The 15,708-nt window shown below is 48.4% G+C and overlaps 1 protein-coding gene across 5 annotated transcripts in view; it reads right to left on the bottom strand.

Annotated features, from left to right (window-relative positions):
• GATA4 (GATA binding protein 4) overlaps window positions 1–12,787 on the bottom strand; it is a 54,095-nt gene extending 41,308 nt beyond the window's left edge. The window contains exons 1-2 of one of the 5 annotated variants that reach the window (XM_077332409.1): window positions 12,523–12,787; window positions 6,396–7,157 (exon numbers count right to left, since the gene is read on the bottom strand). In XM_077332409.1, the coding sequence (XP_077188524.1) occupies window positions 6,396–6,921 (526 nt within the window). In that variant the 5' untranslated portion in view covers window positions 6,922–7,157; window positions 12,523–12,787. The remainder of the gene's footprint in view (window positions 1–6,395; window positions 7,158–12,522) is intronic. The other 4 variants (XM_077332425.1, XM_077332418.1, XM_077332434.1 and 1 more) reach the window with 4 other exon arrangements.
• Between the last annotated feature and the right edge of the window lie 2,921 nt (window positions 12,788–15,708).

The raw sequence follows: 15,708 nt of genomic DNA, 5'->3' as shown, positions 1-15,708 counted from the left end.
TACATGCTTATGTGCCAGAGGCAAGATGCATCTACAGTCCATTGAGGCTAAACGCAGATGATGCAACAAGCTGACATTAAACTGGCATGTGCAGGAACTGTTGCGAAGCTTGTGGGGTCCCTGGCCCTCTCTCCCCTTTCCTCATCTCCCTAACTAGGGAGAAACCCCAGTTCTCCATCATGTATGAATTGTGGCCTATGACCCAAGCAGAGTCAGTATGGGGGTTGGGACACTAACTCCATGGAAACTAGGTGCTTGCTTGTCGTTTACTAGGGCAGGGGTAGTCAACCTGTGGTCCTCCAGATGTCCATGGACTACAAATTCCATGAGCCCCTGCCAGTTTTTGCTGGCAGGGGCTCATGAGAATTGTAGTCCATGAACATCTGGAGGACCACATGAACATCTGGAGGACTACCCCTGTACTAGGGTACAGAATGGGTAACCCGAGTGAGTTTCTCACTGGGATTTTCTGTACATGCAATGGGTGAAAGCAAAGCCAGGAACTAGCAAGGGTCACACACATTCTGCTTTAAGGCTTCTTCTTTTTTTTGGGGGGGGGGGAACTAGGTAGGGTGGGTTTTGGGGACAGGAGGCAGCTCAGTGGAATATGATGCTATGGAGTCTACCAAAGAAAGCCAATTTTCTCTAGGGGGAACTGATCTCTCCATTCTGGATTTCAGTTGTAATTCCAGATACCACCTGGACGCTGGCAGCTCTACATAGACTTCAGTGAACTTAGAAAACTATAACTCTTCTTTAGTATCGTACTGTTAATTTCTAGTATTTACTGGGACAGATAGCGCTGACTGCTAATAAAAGCCACATGTAGCCACTTCAACAAAAAAAATGCTAACGGCATCCCCCAAAAGAAGAAATGAGCAAGAATCAGACAATAGAGACTGTCCTGTGTCAACAGGAACACAGAGTGACCCTAAACTACAGTCTGTATTCTGTTTCTACAAAATAAACTGTACTTGTTAGAACTTGTTAGGTGGGAATACATGTGACAGATTGATCATCCTGGCTTATTCTTGGGAGACAATTTTTATGGGTTTGGACAACAGCAATGGTACATTTATTTGATGCTAAGATGAGCCTATTTGGTTCTAGAAAAATGAGGAAAAAATATTCAGAATGAGTGTTTTGGTGATTATTAGGGGTTTGCTTATTAAATGGTAAGTTATCTTATATTACCTGGAAAGGGAAGTTATACTAAGAATTCAGTGCTATGCAAATATATATAGGTAAAGGTATCCCCTGTGCAAGCACCGAATCATGTCTGACCCTTGGGGTGACGCCCTCCATCGTTTTCATGGCAGACTCAACACGGGGTGGTTTGCCAGTGCCTTCCCCAGTCATTACCATTTTACCTCCCAGCAAGCTGGGTACTCATTTTACCAACCTCGGAAGGATGGAAGGCTGAGTCAACCTTGAGCTGGCTGCTGGGATTGAACTCCCAGCCTCATGGGCAAAGCTTTCAGACAACATTTCTGCTGCCTTACCACTCTGCACAACAAGAGGCTCTTGCAAATATATATAAATTTAATCAATTAATTAACCAGTGACTCAGCGAATCAAAAGACAAATAATACTCAACAGGTATAATTCTCAGCTTATTAGAATCGTATTTTCTATTGTTTTTTGCTATGTCCCCAACACTTTTTTTTTAATTTACCTGGAAAAATGTAAAACTGAAATCGTGATAGTATCCAGTTCTGTTCGGTTCTGGTTTTTAGTTAATTATCTGTCATTAAGAGCAAAAAAGAAAAAAAGAAAGCTTCCCCCCCCACCCCAAAAAACACTATCTCAGCTGTGTTTGACACTGAAAGATATATATTTTTTGGAATTAAAAACTGCTGGCAGCAACTCTCGCAAAATGAAACCGTAGCAGCTACTTCAGCCAAGACTTAATCAAGCCCTGTCCTTGGTTTTCTTTCTATCCTTGTTTTTTTCTTTTTTTTTTCCTTTCCTTTTTTGAAAAAGAAAACCTTTCTTCCATATCCTAGAGCCTGTTGTAACATCCCCGCCCTCCTGCCTTGGGCTCCTGGGGCTTGTATTTAAATATGCATATTGACGGGAGAAAAGAAGGCTGTGCTCCTTGAGAGCTCCTATTCTTCTTCTTCCCTTGGAAAAGCAAACTCTGGGCAACAACCTCTTTTATGGGCTTTAAACTCATTTGCAAGCTATTCTTCTTTCCTAGCACAGACTAGTTAATTGTCTAGAGCAAGGGTAGACTATTTTTGGGAGGGGGAGCAAATCACAAAAGAAAAAGAAATCATCCCCCCACTCAAAAAACTAGTTACAGGGAAGACGTAGGTGTGGTGGTGGCTGAAACTGGGTGGAGAGATCAGGGGCAGTGTGGTATTTCGCCATCCACCTCTGGGAATGCTTGCCCCCTGGCACTGAGAAAAACGTCCCTTCCTTTTAAAGCAGCCTAAAAAGGTAAAGGTATCCCCCTGTGCAAGCACCGGGTCATGTCTGACCCTTGGGGTGACGCCCTCTAGTGTTTTCATGGCAGACTCAATACGGGGTGGTTTGCCAGTGCCTTCCCCAGTCATTACCATTTTACCCCCCAGCAGCAAGCTGGGTACTCATTTTACCGACCTCGGAAGGATGGAAGGCTGAGTCAACCTTGAGCCGGCTGCTGGGATCGAACTCCCAGCCTCATGGACAGACAGCTTCAGACAGCATCTCTGCCTCTTACCGCTCTGCGCCACAACCAGAGTGGTAAAGCAGCATACTGGGTAGTTATTATTAACTTCATTCATAACTGGCCTTTCTCACTGACAGGCCTGTCGGAGTACCAGACATGCCAAGAAATTCAGACCTACAGCAAAAGCCTCCCATCCACAGGGCAGCGTGTGTATGTGTGTAAAGCGCCATCGAGTCGCTTAGGGCAGAGGTAGACAACCTGTGGTCCTCCAGATGTCCATGGACTACAATTCCCATGGGCCCCTGCCAGCAAACGCTGGCAGGGGCTCATGGGAATTGTAGTCCATGGACATCTGGAGGACCACAGGTTGACTACCCCTGGCTTAGGGTTTTCAGAGCAAGTGAGAGAGGAGAGGTGGGGTGGCCTTTGTGGGCAGTGCCATCGGCCTAGGATGACGGGACTGGAAAACAGGGCACTGATAAAAAACGGTGATCAGCCTAGTTAACCCTGTTTTATATGAATGGGGCATATAGGCGATTAAAGATATGGCTGCTGCCTATCACATCTGCTTTGTGCCTTCTCTGGGCTGGTCTCTAAAATAAATTAAAGCTAGCATTTCCAAACAGTGGCTCAGCTTCAAAGGAAAAAGAGATACATTCCATGGCCATCACCAAAAGACAATAGGAGCCTTTCTGCATGGAATTTGTATTTTTACAAATTTGGACTTGAAATGGGAAGCAACAGCTTTGCTTTACGCTGAAATGAATCCCAAACTTGAGTGCAGTGCAGATCAAAGCCATATTATAGGTGTGCTTTTTAGAGTTCTCAATCCTTATACCTTCCTTCAGGAGAACAAAGTTTTGAGTCCAGTGGCACCTTTAAAGCCAACTAGTAAGTTTTATTCAAGGCATGAGCTTGCACAGGAAGGTTTAGACTTGGAATAAAACTTTGTTGGTCTTAAAGGGGACACTGGATTCAGACTTTGTTCTGCGGCTTCAGACCTACCCAGCTTCCTACCTGAATCTACCTTCTTTCCGCTGACAACCATAAGAAATCCGAAATGGAAGCCGTTTCTGAAAGGTGCTGCATTGCTTACCAAACATGGATTGGCCTGAGCAGTTTCAGTCAAGGCTGCAAAGGAACCAAACTGAATCTCCCCAGACAATTCACACTTATAATTTCCCCTCTGCTCTTCATTCTTTCCTTCAACCCAAATGGAATTTTCCTGTTTGAGCTTTTATGAAATGGTTTGGTCCAAGTCTAAACCAAAGACATTGTATCATTCTGATACAAGAGTAACACAGGAAGGGGTGGAGGAGCAGGTCCCTTTGGTTTTTCATATTGCATTGGCCAGGAGAACACATTGTGGTCACATTGTGGCTCTCCAGATGTCCATGGACTATAATTCCTATGAACCCCTGGAGGGCCACAGTCCCCCCACTCCCTGCATGGGCTGTCGTGTATCTCTGCCAAGCTTATGAAAATAGTCATGCCGAGTTTGCATTCATTTCAGCAGGACTTGTGCAAGAAAACATCCTTAGTGTATTCATCATGAACAAACTATGCACACCTCTGCATTTTGCCAAAATTAACAAGTTAGTGCTTTTAGGATCATAGCTAAGGAATCCTGAGCTCATTGGGAGAACAGAATCACAGCACATCATGTGACCTACGTCAACCATCACCACTACATAATGGTTCAGAATAATACAATCCTACCTCATAAGACTGTTGTGATAGCAAAGATGGCTGAGATGCTGAATGAGAAATGCTGTGGTCCTCCAGATGTCCATGGACTACAATTCCCATGAGTCCCTGCCAGTGGGAATTGTAGTCCATGAACATCTGGAGGACCACAGGTTGACTACCCCTGCTTTAAAGTACTACATGGTTTAGTATCCATTAGGAAGTTTAGTATATAAAAGCCAGACAGCAGTTAGTTGATATTTTAAATTGGTTTGATAGCTGAAAAAGGCCATGATGGATGAGATCACAGCCATCACATGACTTCTCCAACCAATTTGTGTCACATTAAAAACTAAACATTTCCTGTGGGGTTTGCAATTCTTGAATACCCTAGTGCAGGGGTAGTCAACCTGTGGTCCTCCAGATGTCCATGGAGTACAATTTCCATGAGCCCCTGCCAGGGTTTGCTGGCAAGGGCTCAAGGGAATTGTAGTCCATGAACATCTGGAGGATCACAGGTTGACTACCCCTGCCCTAGTGACTTCTGTAGCGCATGAATCTAGGGATTAAAGTCTGCAAGAACTGTGTAATTCAACAAAAATGGACCTATTTGTTTAAAAATTGCACAAGCTGTGGACACCTCAAAGGCCTGTCACTTCCTTTCTACCCTGAACTGTTCCAGACAGAATCATAGAGGTGGAAGGGATCTCCAGGGTCATCTAGTCCAGGGGTAGTCAACCTGTGGTCCTCCAGATGTTCATGGACTACAATTCCCATTGTAGTCCATGAACATCTGGAGGACCACAGGTTGACTACTCCTGATCTAGTCCAACCCCCTGCAGAATACAGGAACTAACAACTACCTGCCCATCCACATTAACCCCAAATTTCATGCTGAAGTGATCCCCCACCCTACCAAAAATCTCCAGAATCGAGCCTGGCCTGGAGGAAATATCAACGGTTCCATCTTTAAAGTATGTATCCTCAACTAGTGGGAAAATTGTCTTTTTCAGGGTGGAATCTACATTACCAAGGATGACAATTGAACGGGCAGATACTCAGTCAGTGATCCCACCCAAAATGCTTTAAGCAATTTCACTTTCTTAGTGTGAGTCTTTAAATGCAACAGCCTGGATAAAAGTGCCCTGGCCCTTTAAGAGAGATTTGGTAAGATGTCATTTACCAAGGATGGAATCTCTTCTGTAGCATGAAAGGTTTCAGATGCCTATTTCCATACACTGAGCCTCTCTCAAAGGGAGTAGATGTTTTTTCCAGGCTATTGTCAACCCAGAACCCACGGGACAATACCCCATCTCCAATGGCCTTCCATCGAAGGAAATGAGCCACCAGTACACAAATGATCCACCAAACTCTTGGTCCTGTGACTTAAAACATTTCTAAATTTAACATTCCTAACATCGCTTTCCTGCAATGGGGAATATTTCATATCCCCAAACCTTACTAGGACTGGCTGGGGGATCTGGGTTCAAATTCTTTCTTGGCCATGAAAGTCACTGGTTGACCCCAGACCAATCACCATCCTTCAGTCTTACCGAGATCTGCGAAGTTAAAACTAAGAAGAGAGAATCCCCTTTGCCCCCTGAGCTCTTTAGAGGCGGGGCAGGATGAAAATGTGACAGAACAGAAAGCCATCTCCAATACCTTCTATCAGTCATAGCCTTTGGATATAAATCATAGAGTCAGAAGGGACCTCCAGGGTCATCTAGTCCAACCCTCCCAATAAAATAATTTGAATACAATTCCTTCAGGAGGGATCTTCCAAATGGCATGTTCACTAAATCCCTGCGATAGCTAAGCGTGTTCCAACAGGACATGAATTGGGTAGACTCCCCTATTACCTTTCACTGATTGATTCAATCCATTGATTACATTTCTGTGAGCAACCCCACCCACCCACCTTTGAATACGGCCCTTGCTAGATAATGCCCTGTCAATGCACACTAGAAACAGATGTCCTGTTTTGCATAGGAAAAGCCATCTGCCCGAGCACGCCGAAAGGGCATTACCCAATGGGTGTGGAATGGTCTGTTCTTACCTAAGTTGGTGGCTCTGGGAGCTCCTGGCGTGCCGCGGTTCTGGAAGTTGTGCAGCATGGCTCCGTCAAAGGCCGAAGAAGTCCAGGTGGCGCCCAGCTCTGGGCTCATGTAAGGTGCAGGGTAAGGGCTGGAGTAGGACCCGCCGAAGCTCCTGGCGTATTGTTCCCTGCTGTTGGCTGAGATACTGAGGGAGCTACTGTAGGCTGCTGCCTCTCTGGAGGTGGTGGCTGGGATGGGGCTGCTGGTGGCGAAGGAGAACCTGGGGGACACCGATGGGTGAGAGGATCCCGGATTGTACGCAACAGTCTCAGCCCCAGGCGGAGTCCAGATGGAGTGGTTGGAGACCGGGCTGCCTTGCTGGGATGACCCACTTCCCTGGAGGTATGGCAGGCTGGGGATCATGGTGGTGACCCTTGTGGTAGGGATGTAGACCGGAGACGCAGCTGCGGTGCCGTGCATAAAACTGCCGCTCCCTTCGTATGCTGGGGGGCCGTGGTTGGCTGCCATGGCAATACTTTGGTACATCTCTGAAGGTGCGAATTGGGCTCCGAGACACGACTAGTTGATCTCCAGAGTTGCGATCTAAACAGGTTGGGAACAGAGGAGAGCTCCCTTCCTCTCCAAATGGAATGGGAATGTCCTAAAGGGCGGAGGTGCAGTCTCTCTTAACTTTTTCCCATTTGGTGCCATCCATCACGGGCTGGAAGAAGCTTCTGTCTTGCTGTCTGCTCCCGTGTTGTGTAGTTGGGCTTAGCTCACACCTAGGTGGGAGGAAAGAACAGGATGAGATGGCAGGTAGAGAAAGGAGAGGGGGAGAGAGAGAGGAGGAAAGATCTTCTGGCAAAGCTGTGATAAGGTTAGGGAAGGCTGGGGCAGGGCAGAGGAAGCCAGGGAGGTGATAGACATTTCCTAGACAAGGGACCCTTCTAAAGGCTCCTGGAGCCAACCCTTGTCCCCCAGGTAGGAGTCACCCCTTTGTGTTGCTAATTAAACTCCAAGGCTGTGTTTGATCTGAAATGACATCAGAGCAGAATGAGGGAGCTCTGGAGTCTGCAGCTGAGGAGGGGGAGAGTTCAATTAAAAACCCACTTGGCGGTGGAAGGAGAAGTAGAGGAGAGACCTTCCCCTACCCCCTCCCTCTCACACACACATTCACACACAAACTGTATGCAAAGTCTGTCTGCTCTGATCCTTCCCAGAGAGGATTCCTGGTTCCTGGGAAAAGGAATAAGACTGTGTATTTGCACATGGGTCTTTGCAAAATACAAATAATTCACACAAATGCACACCCGTGCATAGACAGAGCCTAATTCTGAGTCCAGTGGCACCTTTAAGACCAACAAAGTTTTACTTATAGTATAAGTTTTAGTGTGCACGCCCCCTTCTACACAAAAGCTTATACTTTGAAGAAAACTTTGTTGATCTTAAAAGTGCCACTGGACTCAAAACCTTGTTCTGTTGCTTCAGACCAACATGGTTACCCACCTGAATCAAGAGCTATATCTTGTCAAGCAACCACAGCAACTGATATATTTACTTACATTTGGGACCATCTGTGATTACTATGGAAAAATATTCTGCACATGCTCAGAAAAAACTCTCTCATGAAGACACCCTCAAGTTGGGAGAGAGGCTTCAATGAAAATTCTTATGGGAGTCAGGAGTTCTATGATATATATGATATGTGATCTCATATGGCTGTATTTGGGTGTGTGACACAATTTACTAATTTAACAGAATTAATTTTTGGCTATATATTCCCACTGTCATGAAGGGAGTTCTTAGTTTGAGGAAGAGTGCTTGTGCTCGAAAGCTCACCCCTTGAATAAATCTTTGTTGGTCTTAAAGGTGCCACTGGACTTTGATTTTATTGTGCTACCTCAGACCAACAATGCCTACCCATTTGAATGACTTCTGTGAGTACTTTCGGGTGGTGAACCTTGTAGAACCTCAGGTTAAGGTGTAGTCTAGAACAGGGGTAGTCAACCTATGGTCCTCCAGATGTCCATGGACTACAATTCCCATGAGCCCCTGCCAGAGTTTGTTGGCAGGGGCTCATGGGAATTGTAGTCCATGAATATCTGGAGGACCACAGGTTGACTACCCCTGGTCTAGAACACTCCTTCATGGCATGCGCCCAGACTTCTTGCTCATTTTGTTTCAAGGATCATGCAGTCAGATTAGCTCCCATTCGGAGGCCAAAACCCAGCTGCGGGCTTGCCACTTCAACAAGAATCAAGCCCCAGTGATGTAGAAATCCAGGCACGACCCTCTGGACAGAATGAGGCACATTTAGACAAGCAAAGCAGACCTCCCTGCACCCTTGCGCAGTAAGGAATGCAGAATTACACACAAATGCACGCACACTCACTCCCCCACAAAGATTCATATTCCTGTGACTGGCTAAGTAGTGAGCATAGTATGAACCGATGCTGGCGCATGCTCTGCAGCATTTTCCAGCTGCTCTGAGATATACTGGGTAGCTGGAATGCTTGTGTGTGTGTGTGTGTGTGTGTTTTGTCAGCTTCTCTCCTTTTTTTCTCCCCAGGCTCCTTTGCTTGCTAAGAAGGTCCTTGACAAGTGTCCCTGCAAAAGGGAGGGCAGGCTGTACTTTTGCATGGTTCCCACTATTTCCACAGGGGCTTGTATCAGAAGACTTTTCTTGGCCTCTGCAAGACACCCTACGGGGCTGTGCAATCCCATTGCTTACTGTCCACTCACATACGCTGCACTGTCCATCACACAGGTGGCATGCTAAGTGTGGAAGAATGTCCAAGGGCATCCTCTGAGAGATCCTTGCAGTGGGGGCTGATCCCAGCCCTTAGTGGCCCCCGATAATTCACCATCCACTCTGCTTTTCAATGTCCCCATAAAGGTAAAGGTATCCCCTGCACAACCACCGAATCATGTCTGACCCTTGGGGTGATGCCCTCTAGCGGTTTCTTGGAAGACTCAATATGGGGTGGTTTGCCAGTGCCTTCCCCAGTCATTACCGTTCTCTCCCCTTCCTCCCCCCCCCCCCGGCAAGCTGGGTCCTCATTGTACCGACCTTGGAAGGGTGGAAGGCTGAGTCAACTTTGAGCCAGCTGCTGGGATCGAACTCCCAGCCTCATGGTCAGAGCTTCAGACAACATGTTGCCACCAAGGGGGAAGGCTGCCTTACCACCCTGTGCCACAAGAGGCACAATTTCTCCATAGTGCAGTCTATTTCTTCGCATGTGGGCTGTGTGTTCACAATAAGCAGGCTTTAGCCATTTAGTGGGGATCCCAAAGGCTTTCCCTTTTTTATTCTCTAGATGGCTCTGAAACCAAGCTCGCTATTTAAACTGGTAAATCCCTGATCTCCCCAGAATCAGCATGGACAACACTGACCACAAGAGGACAAGGGTCTGCCTTTGTAGAAAATGCTTTCGTGTGCAGCTGCTTAGCCAGGCTTAGCTCATTCCAGAATTGGTTGTCCCTTTGCACAGATTATAACTAGAGGTGCTTCTGCACAAAGTTTGAGTCCAGAATCAACCAAGTTTTATTCTGGGTGTAAGTTTCTGTACGGGACTCTACTTCTTCACAACACTTTGAATAAACCTTGGCTGGTCTTAATGGTGCCACTGGACTCACACTTTGTCCTGCTGCTTCAGACCAGCACAGCAACAACCCAACGGAATGGCAAAGTACTTCTGATCATGTGCAAAGTGATTCTCTTTCTTCCCCCCCCCCTCCTCTCTCTTACACGGGTTGGTCGCAGGGGTTTAAAGCTGTACCTGCCCTTCGGTGTAAAGATTCCCTGCTCGGCATGCTAAGCGAGGGGGGAGCTCTTGGCCGCCTCCCACAATGCCCCTGGGCCAGACGCCCTTGCATGGAAAAGCCGTTCATTAAAAGGTTCATTACCAGTTGCCGGGCCAAGAGCAGTTGAATGGTTTCGGTTTTTGCTTCCAGAGTGGATTCGGAGTGATTTCTTTGTTTTGTTTTGGTTTTTTTGCACCCGCGTTCTTGCAAATTGGATCCCCGTTGAGGAGGAAACCAGCAACAGGGGGAATAGTAGCAGAAATAAGTTAGGGCTCATGGGGGAGGCATCGAAACCAAACGGGAATAAAAAAGTGCCAGGTCGTCAATCCAACTACAGACTTCGAGTCACGTGCGAAGTCGCTCTTTTCCCACCCACCCACTGACCATTTTCATTTTTCTAAAAGAATTAATATATTCTGATGATACCGCCTTTTGATCTATTTAAAAACGTCCGTCACGGTTCTCAGGAAAATATTTGTAGAGACTTTTAAAAGTTTCTCCCTTTAAACAAAACGCAATCCACGGCGGGTAAATGTCTCTAAAGTGAAATATGAACGACTAGAAACGGGTTGGCATTAACGCGGTGCGGATCATTCGTACCGTCTTTCAGATAAGGAGCCCCGGCGTTTCCTTAGGATTTCCCGAAAATCGTGCAACGCAAAACTTCCATCGTTTCTGAAGTTTAGAATGGAAAAATGGGCACGATCCAGCCCCAGTTCTGTTTTTCAGCCCTGTTGCCTTCAAGGGGCGGGGGGAAGGCAAGTCTCCACCAAGAGGAAATTATAAATCTGATTTAAATTAATTTAAAGAATTAAAATCACGAAAACGGTCTTTATTCCACTCATTTAATTACCACTTTATTCCGTGAGGCGGCTAATTGACGGAGGAAAACATTTAAAAGTCCTTCATTTCAAAATAAAACCAGATTTTCAGATTTGCTAGGGTGGGTGGGTGGAGAGAGAATAATTTGATAAACTGGGAAAGAAGCAAATATAATAGTATAGTAATCGTAATAATTCTAAACTGAGATTTCCGGCACGGTCAACAGCACATTATAATGACCCTGGTTTAAATTAATTTAAACCAGAGTCATTATAATTATCTGTTGATTAAGTTAAGTCTTCATTCCACTCATTATATATATGCATTTGGATACATTTTAAGGAAAGAAACAGTCAGGGCGGAGGATTTTAAACCCGGAATTATCAACAGCGCGTTGGAAAAGGGACGGCAACAGTTTCAAGCCGGGAACTGCTCAAGCCCGGCCTGGCTTGTTCCCGGCGATTTTTGCTCGGGGGAAAAGTCAAGCCCCCACCAAGGCGACTGCGGGCCCGACGGGGGCCGCGGAAGAGCAGGCGCCCCCCCCCCCCCTCACACACACACCCTTCCCGGGAGCCGAGGACGGCGGCCGGGGCCTCTTCAGGAAGGACTCGGCGACTCTCGGCCCCTCTTTCTGGCCGAGCGGGCACAATGAGAAAGCGGAACGGCCGCTCCGAGGAGGAGAGCACCCAGGCCTCGTCGGGCGAGAAGTCGCCATCGGGGCCGGCGGGGAAGAGCCCCTGCCCCAGGACGCTAAGCCCCCCGCCGGCCCGCCGCAAGCCCGCAGCGCCCCAGGCCTGGGCAGGCGGCAGCCCCGGAGAAGCCGCCGAGCGTGAGAGCGCCCCTTTCCCCCGGGCCCTTCGCACGCCTTCGGCCGCATAATAATAATAATAATAATAATAATAATAATAATAATAATAATAATAATAATAATAATAATAATAATAATAAAAGCAGCAACACTAGGACGGTGCGGACAAGAGGCGAGCGAGACGAGCGGACTCCACGGGAGCCGTCCCGAGAGCAGGGCTCATTCGGGCTGCGGCGGCTTTCCTGGGGAGGGACGTCCCCGGCGGCCAGCTCTCCGGCACGGACCCAGGCGGCGCCTCGTGGAACGGCCCACCATTCCTGCCACGGCTGTTATTACAGCCAGGGAAGGGGACAAGCTCGCCGGCGGAAAGAGAAGCCAGAAGACATCGCCTTAGGAAAGGGGAACGCGGCATGCAGAGCCTAGAGGGGAAAGAAAGAAAGAAAGAAAGAAAGAAAGAAAGAAAGAAAGAAAGAAAGAAAGAAAGAAAGAAAGAAAGAAAGAAAGAAAGAAAGAAAGAAAGAAAGAAAGAAAGAAAGAAAGAAAGAAAGAAAGAAAGAAAGAAAGAAAGAAAGAAAGAAAGAAAGAAAGAAAGAAAGAAAGAAAGAAAGAAAGAAAGAAAGAAAGAGGTAGGTAGGTAGGTAGGTAATCAGGAAGGGCGGCTTGGGCCCGGCTTCGCGTCTCTCCCGACCCCCTCCGTCCCGTTGGCGACCCACCTCCAGCGCTGCTTGGGTCCCCGGTCGGGCGGATCTGCGCGGCTCTTCTTCTTCTTCTCCTTCTCCGGCGCCGGCCGTAGTTGGAGGCTCCCGTCGGGCTCGCACCTCTTCCCGGGCCTGGCTCCCGCCGACCTCTGCGCAACACCTCAAGGCGCGGGTGCGGCGAGCCAGCGAGACACCCACCTGGCCTGGGCGGGCGGGCAGCGCAGAGAGGACTTCCCCGGGGTTGGGTTGGCCCGCAAGAGGGAGGGGGGGGAATCCGCCTTTCCCCTCCCTTCCCCCGCCCTCCCTCCCCCCGCCCTTCCTCCGGCCAGCCCCAGGACTGGTCTCCCCACACCACGTGCGGGGTGTGTGTGTGTGGAAGCAGCGGGAGCCTCTGTTGCACCACCCGCCGGCGCCAAGCGTCGTTCCTGAAGTAATTGGAGCACTCCAGCGCACGGCTGGCCGGCCGGCAGGCCACCAAGGGGGAGGCAAAGTCCGAGAAAGAAAGGAAGCTCGGTCCTCTCTTGGCCCACGGCTCCAAGCAACCCGAGGGGAGTGGGGGACCTTCCTGGAGGGGCCTCGTGGGTGTTAAATCCCGGGCCCTTTGGACGCCCCAGGTCGCTCCCTCGGGAACACCAGGCCCGGCCAGAGGGCAAAAGTCCATCCAGTCCCCTGGAGAGCTAAGGTTGGGGTAGTGGCTGGAGTGGGGGGACTGGTCAACTCAGGTTCAAAGCCCCACTCGGCTCAGGAACTGTGCTGGGTGACCCTGGGCCGGTCCCATGGTCTCAGCCTGATCTACCTTACAGGGTGGAGATTGTGAGAATTAAACATGGAGGCCGGGAGAATGATGTTGGGAACTGCTTTGGGTCTCCATGAGAGGGGGCAAAGCTGGGTTTAAATAGTTGGTGTCCTTCACTTTCTTTCGCCACCCAAAGCTCCAGGATTACACGAAGGAGAACTCATTGCTCCTTCTCCATACAGGAATCGCCATAACCTTGGTCTCTCCAAGGTCAATAACAGGCAGTTGATGGAGGAGAGCGGGGAATGGCTCTCCTGGGAACTGTTGCATCTGGGGCAAGGTGAAATGTTAGGGAGGCTCTTCTCCTCCCTGGGGCTTCATCCCCCATCTGATGCTGCAGTCATCAAGCCATGCCATGAACATGCGCTGGGGTCCATCCTGTGGAAGGAGCCCTTGGGGATGATCCACCCCTGACAGATGGAAGGGCAGCCTTGGGAGTTGGAAAGAATGCTTTCCTGGGCCAAACTGGATTTCGAAAGGGGCCTCCCTGAGGCACAGGGCTTAGCCTTCTCTCTGAGTCATCCAGAGCTGTTTGTCCTACTCACGTGTTTCTGTGAGCAGGCCTGCTTGAGGGCACAGCCGTTTCTCGGGGCTCTAGAATCCCACAGGCTTTAGGAAAATGCACAAAACCACACCCAAGTCTCTGGGGACAGCTGGAATGGCCAACATATGAAGTTGCATGCCCTTGGTCTGTCCAGGTCAATACAATCACCTCTGGCAGGTGCCAGTTCTCAAGGAGTTCATTTTAAGATCTTCCCCGTCACTTCATGCTTGATTCTTTTCAGCTGGAGATGCCAGGGATTGCATCTGGAACTTCCCACATGCGAAGGAAGTGCCCTAATATTGAGCCATGGCCCCTCCTCTAGAACTCGGTGGACAAAAAGAGACCCTCTCTCAGCAGTCAACAAGGCTGTTGCGAGGATAAAACGGGGGAAGCGACCCTATCAAAGGTCAGCCTGAGATTCTGAGTGACTTAAGGAAAGCTCTGAACACATTTTGTTAGGCTTTAAGGTGCTACTGGACTCCTGCTCTTCTCTACTGCTGCTGATGGGCTAGCAGAGCTACCCATCCTGATCTGCCAGCCTGAGAGCCCTTGAGGGAAAGGATGGAACAAAAAGGGGGACCCCTTTGCACCCCTCCTCCCTGCTGCAACTCTTTGCCGCTAGTTTTGAGTGAGGAACTCAAGTCCCTTCTCTCCCTTTGCTGCAGTTGGCAATCACATGAGAAAGGAATGTGAGGGATGGAGGGAGGACTTGGGCATGGAATTGGAGTCGCTGTGGGTGGGCAGGTAGTTGTGAGTCCCTGCATTGTGCAGGGGGTCAGACCAGATGACCCTGGAGGTCCCTTCCACCTCTATGATTCTATGCATAGGAGTGCTTTTTTTGTGCAGAGGGGGAAAAATACATTGGGGAAGGGCAGAATTCATTCTATTTATTGACTCCAGGAGACCATGAAGGGCTACTCTGTTTTACCCTCGCACCCATCCTATGAAATCAGAGTCCAGTAGCTCCTTTAAGACCAACAAAGATTTACTCAAGGCGTGAGCTTTAAGTCTTTATTCCACTCATTATACTTTAAATGCATATATTCCCTGTCATGTAAGATCATTGAAGAGGGCTTGCACTCGAAAGCTCATGCCTTGAATAAATCTTTGCTGGTCTTAAAGGTGCTACACGGCTACTCATTTGAATCTACCCTATGAAGTAGGCTTGGCTGAGAGAGAATGTCTTACCCCAAGTCACCTAGTGAGCTGCATCCTACCCACTCGCAACTTCCTATTCCCCAAATTCCCTCAGGCTGAAACAGCACTCTTCAGATGCTAGGCAGAAGTCTAATCCCAAACCTGCAAATGGCTTTCCAGGCTTCTTTGGATCTTGTCCAGTAAACAGGGCCCGTAGTTGAACGTTTGGAATGATTCAGTGCAAAAATATGGATTTCTCCAGGGCCCCCAACCGACATCTTAAGCCCTTGATGTCTTTGGTTAGATACAACTGGCTTTTCAGCTGGCAGAAGGGAGGAGGTGACCCCGTTGGCCTCCCCAAACTGTTCTGCTGGATCTGTGTGGACAATAGCCATGTGGGACAGTGGCCGTATAAAACTGAGTGGAAAACCCTGGCTGGATCTAACCCTTTGTGCTTAGCCATTTCTCATGAACAATTCATTCATAAAATCATGAGAATTTTCCAATAGTGACAAATTGACAAATTCCTGGCCAACAGAATTTATACTTTAGAAGCCAAACAAAGGGAGAGGTGGGATGGGGTGGGTAGGAGGGGAGACACAAAGTCATCGTAATTGCATAATCTGGTTCCCATGGATAACAAGCAGGATTGTCTCAGGGAAAGAGACATCTTTAAAGAGACACCCTTGTTGCCCAAGAGCTGGTATTCATCACAGTGTCACCA

This window comes from Paroedura picta, chromosome 1 (genome assembly GCF_049243985.1).
Source record: "Paroedura picta isolate Pp20150507F chromosome 1, Ppicta_v3.0, whole genome shotgun sequence".
Taxonomy (NCBI): Eukaryota; Metazoa; Chordata; class Lepidosauria; order Squamata; family Gekkonidae; genus Paroedura; species Paroedura picta.
This window is presented reverse-complemented; position numbering and strand designations above follow the sequence as displayed.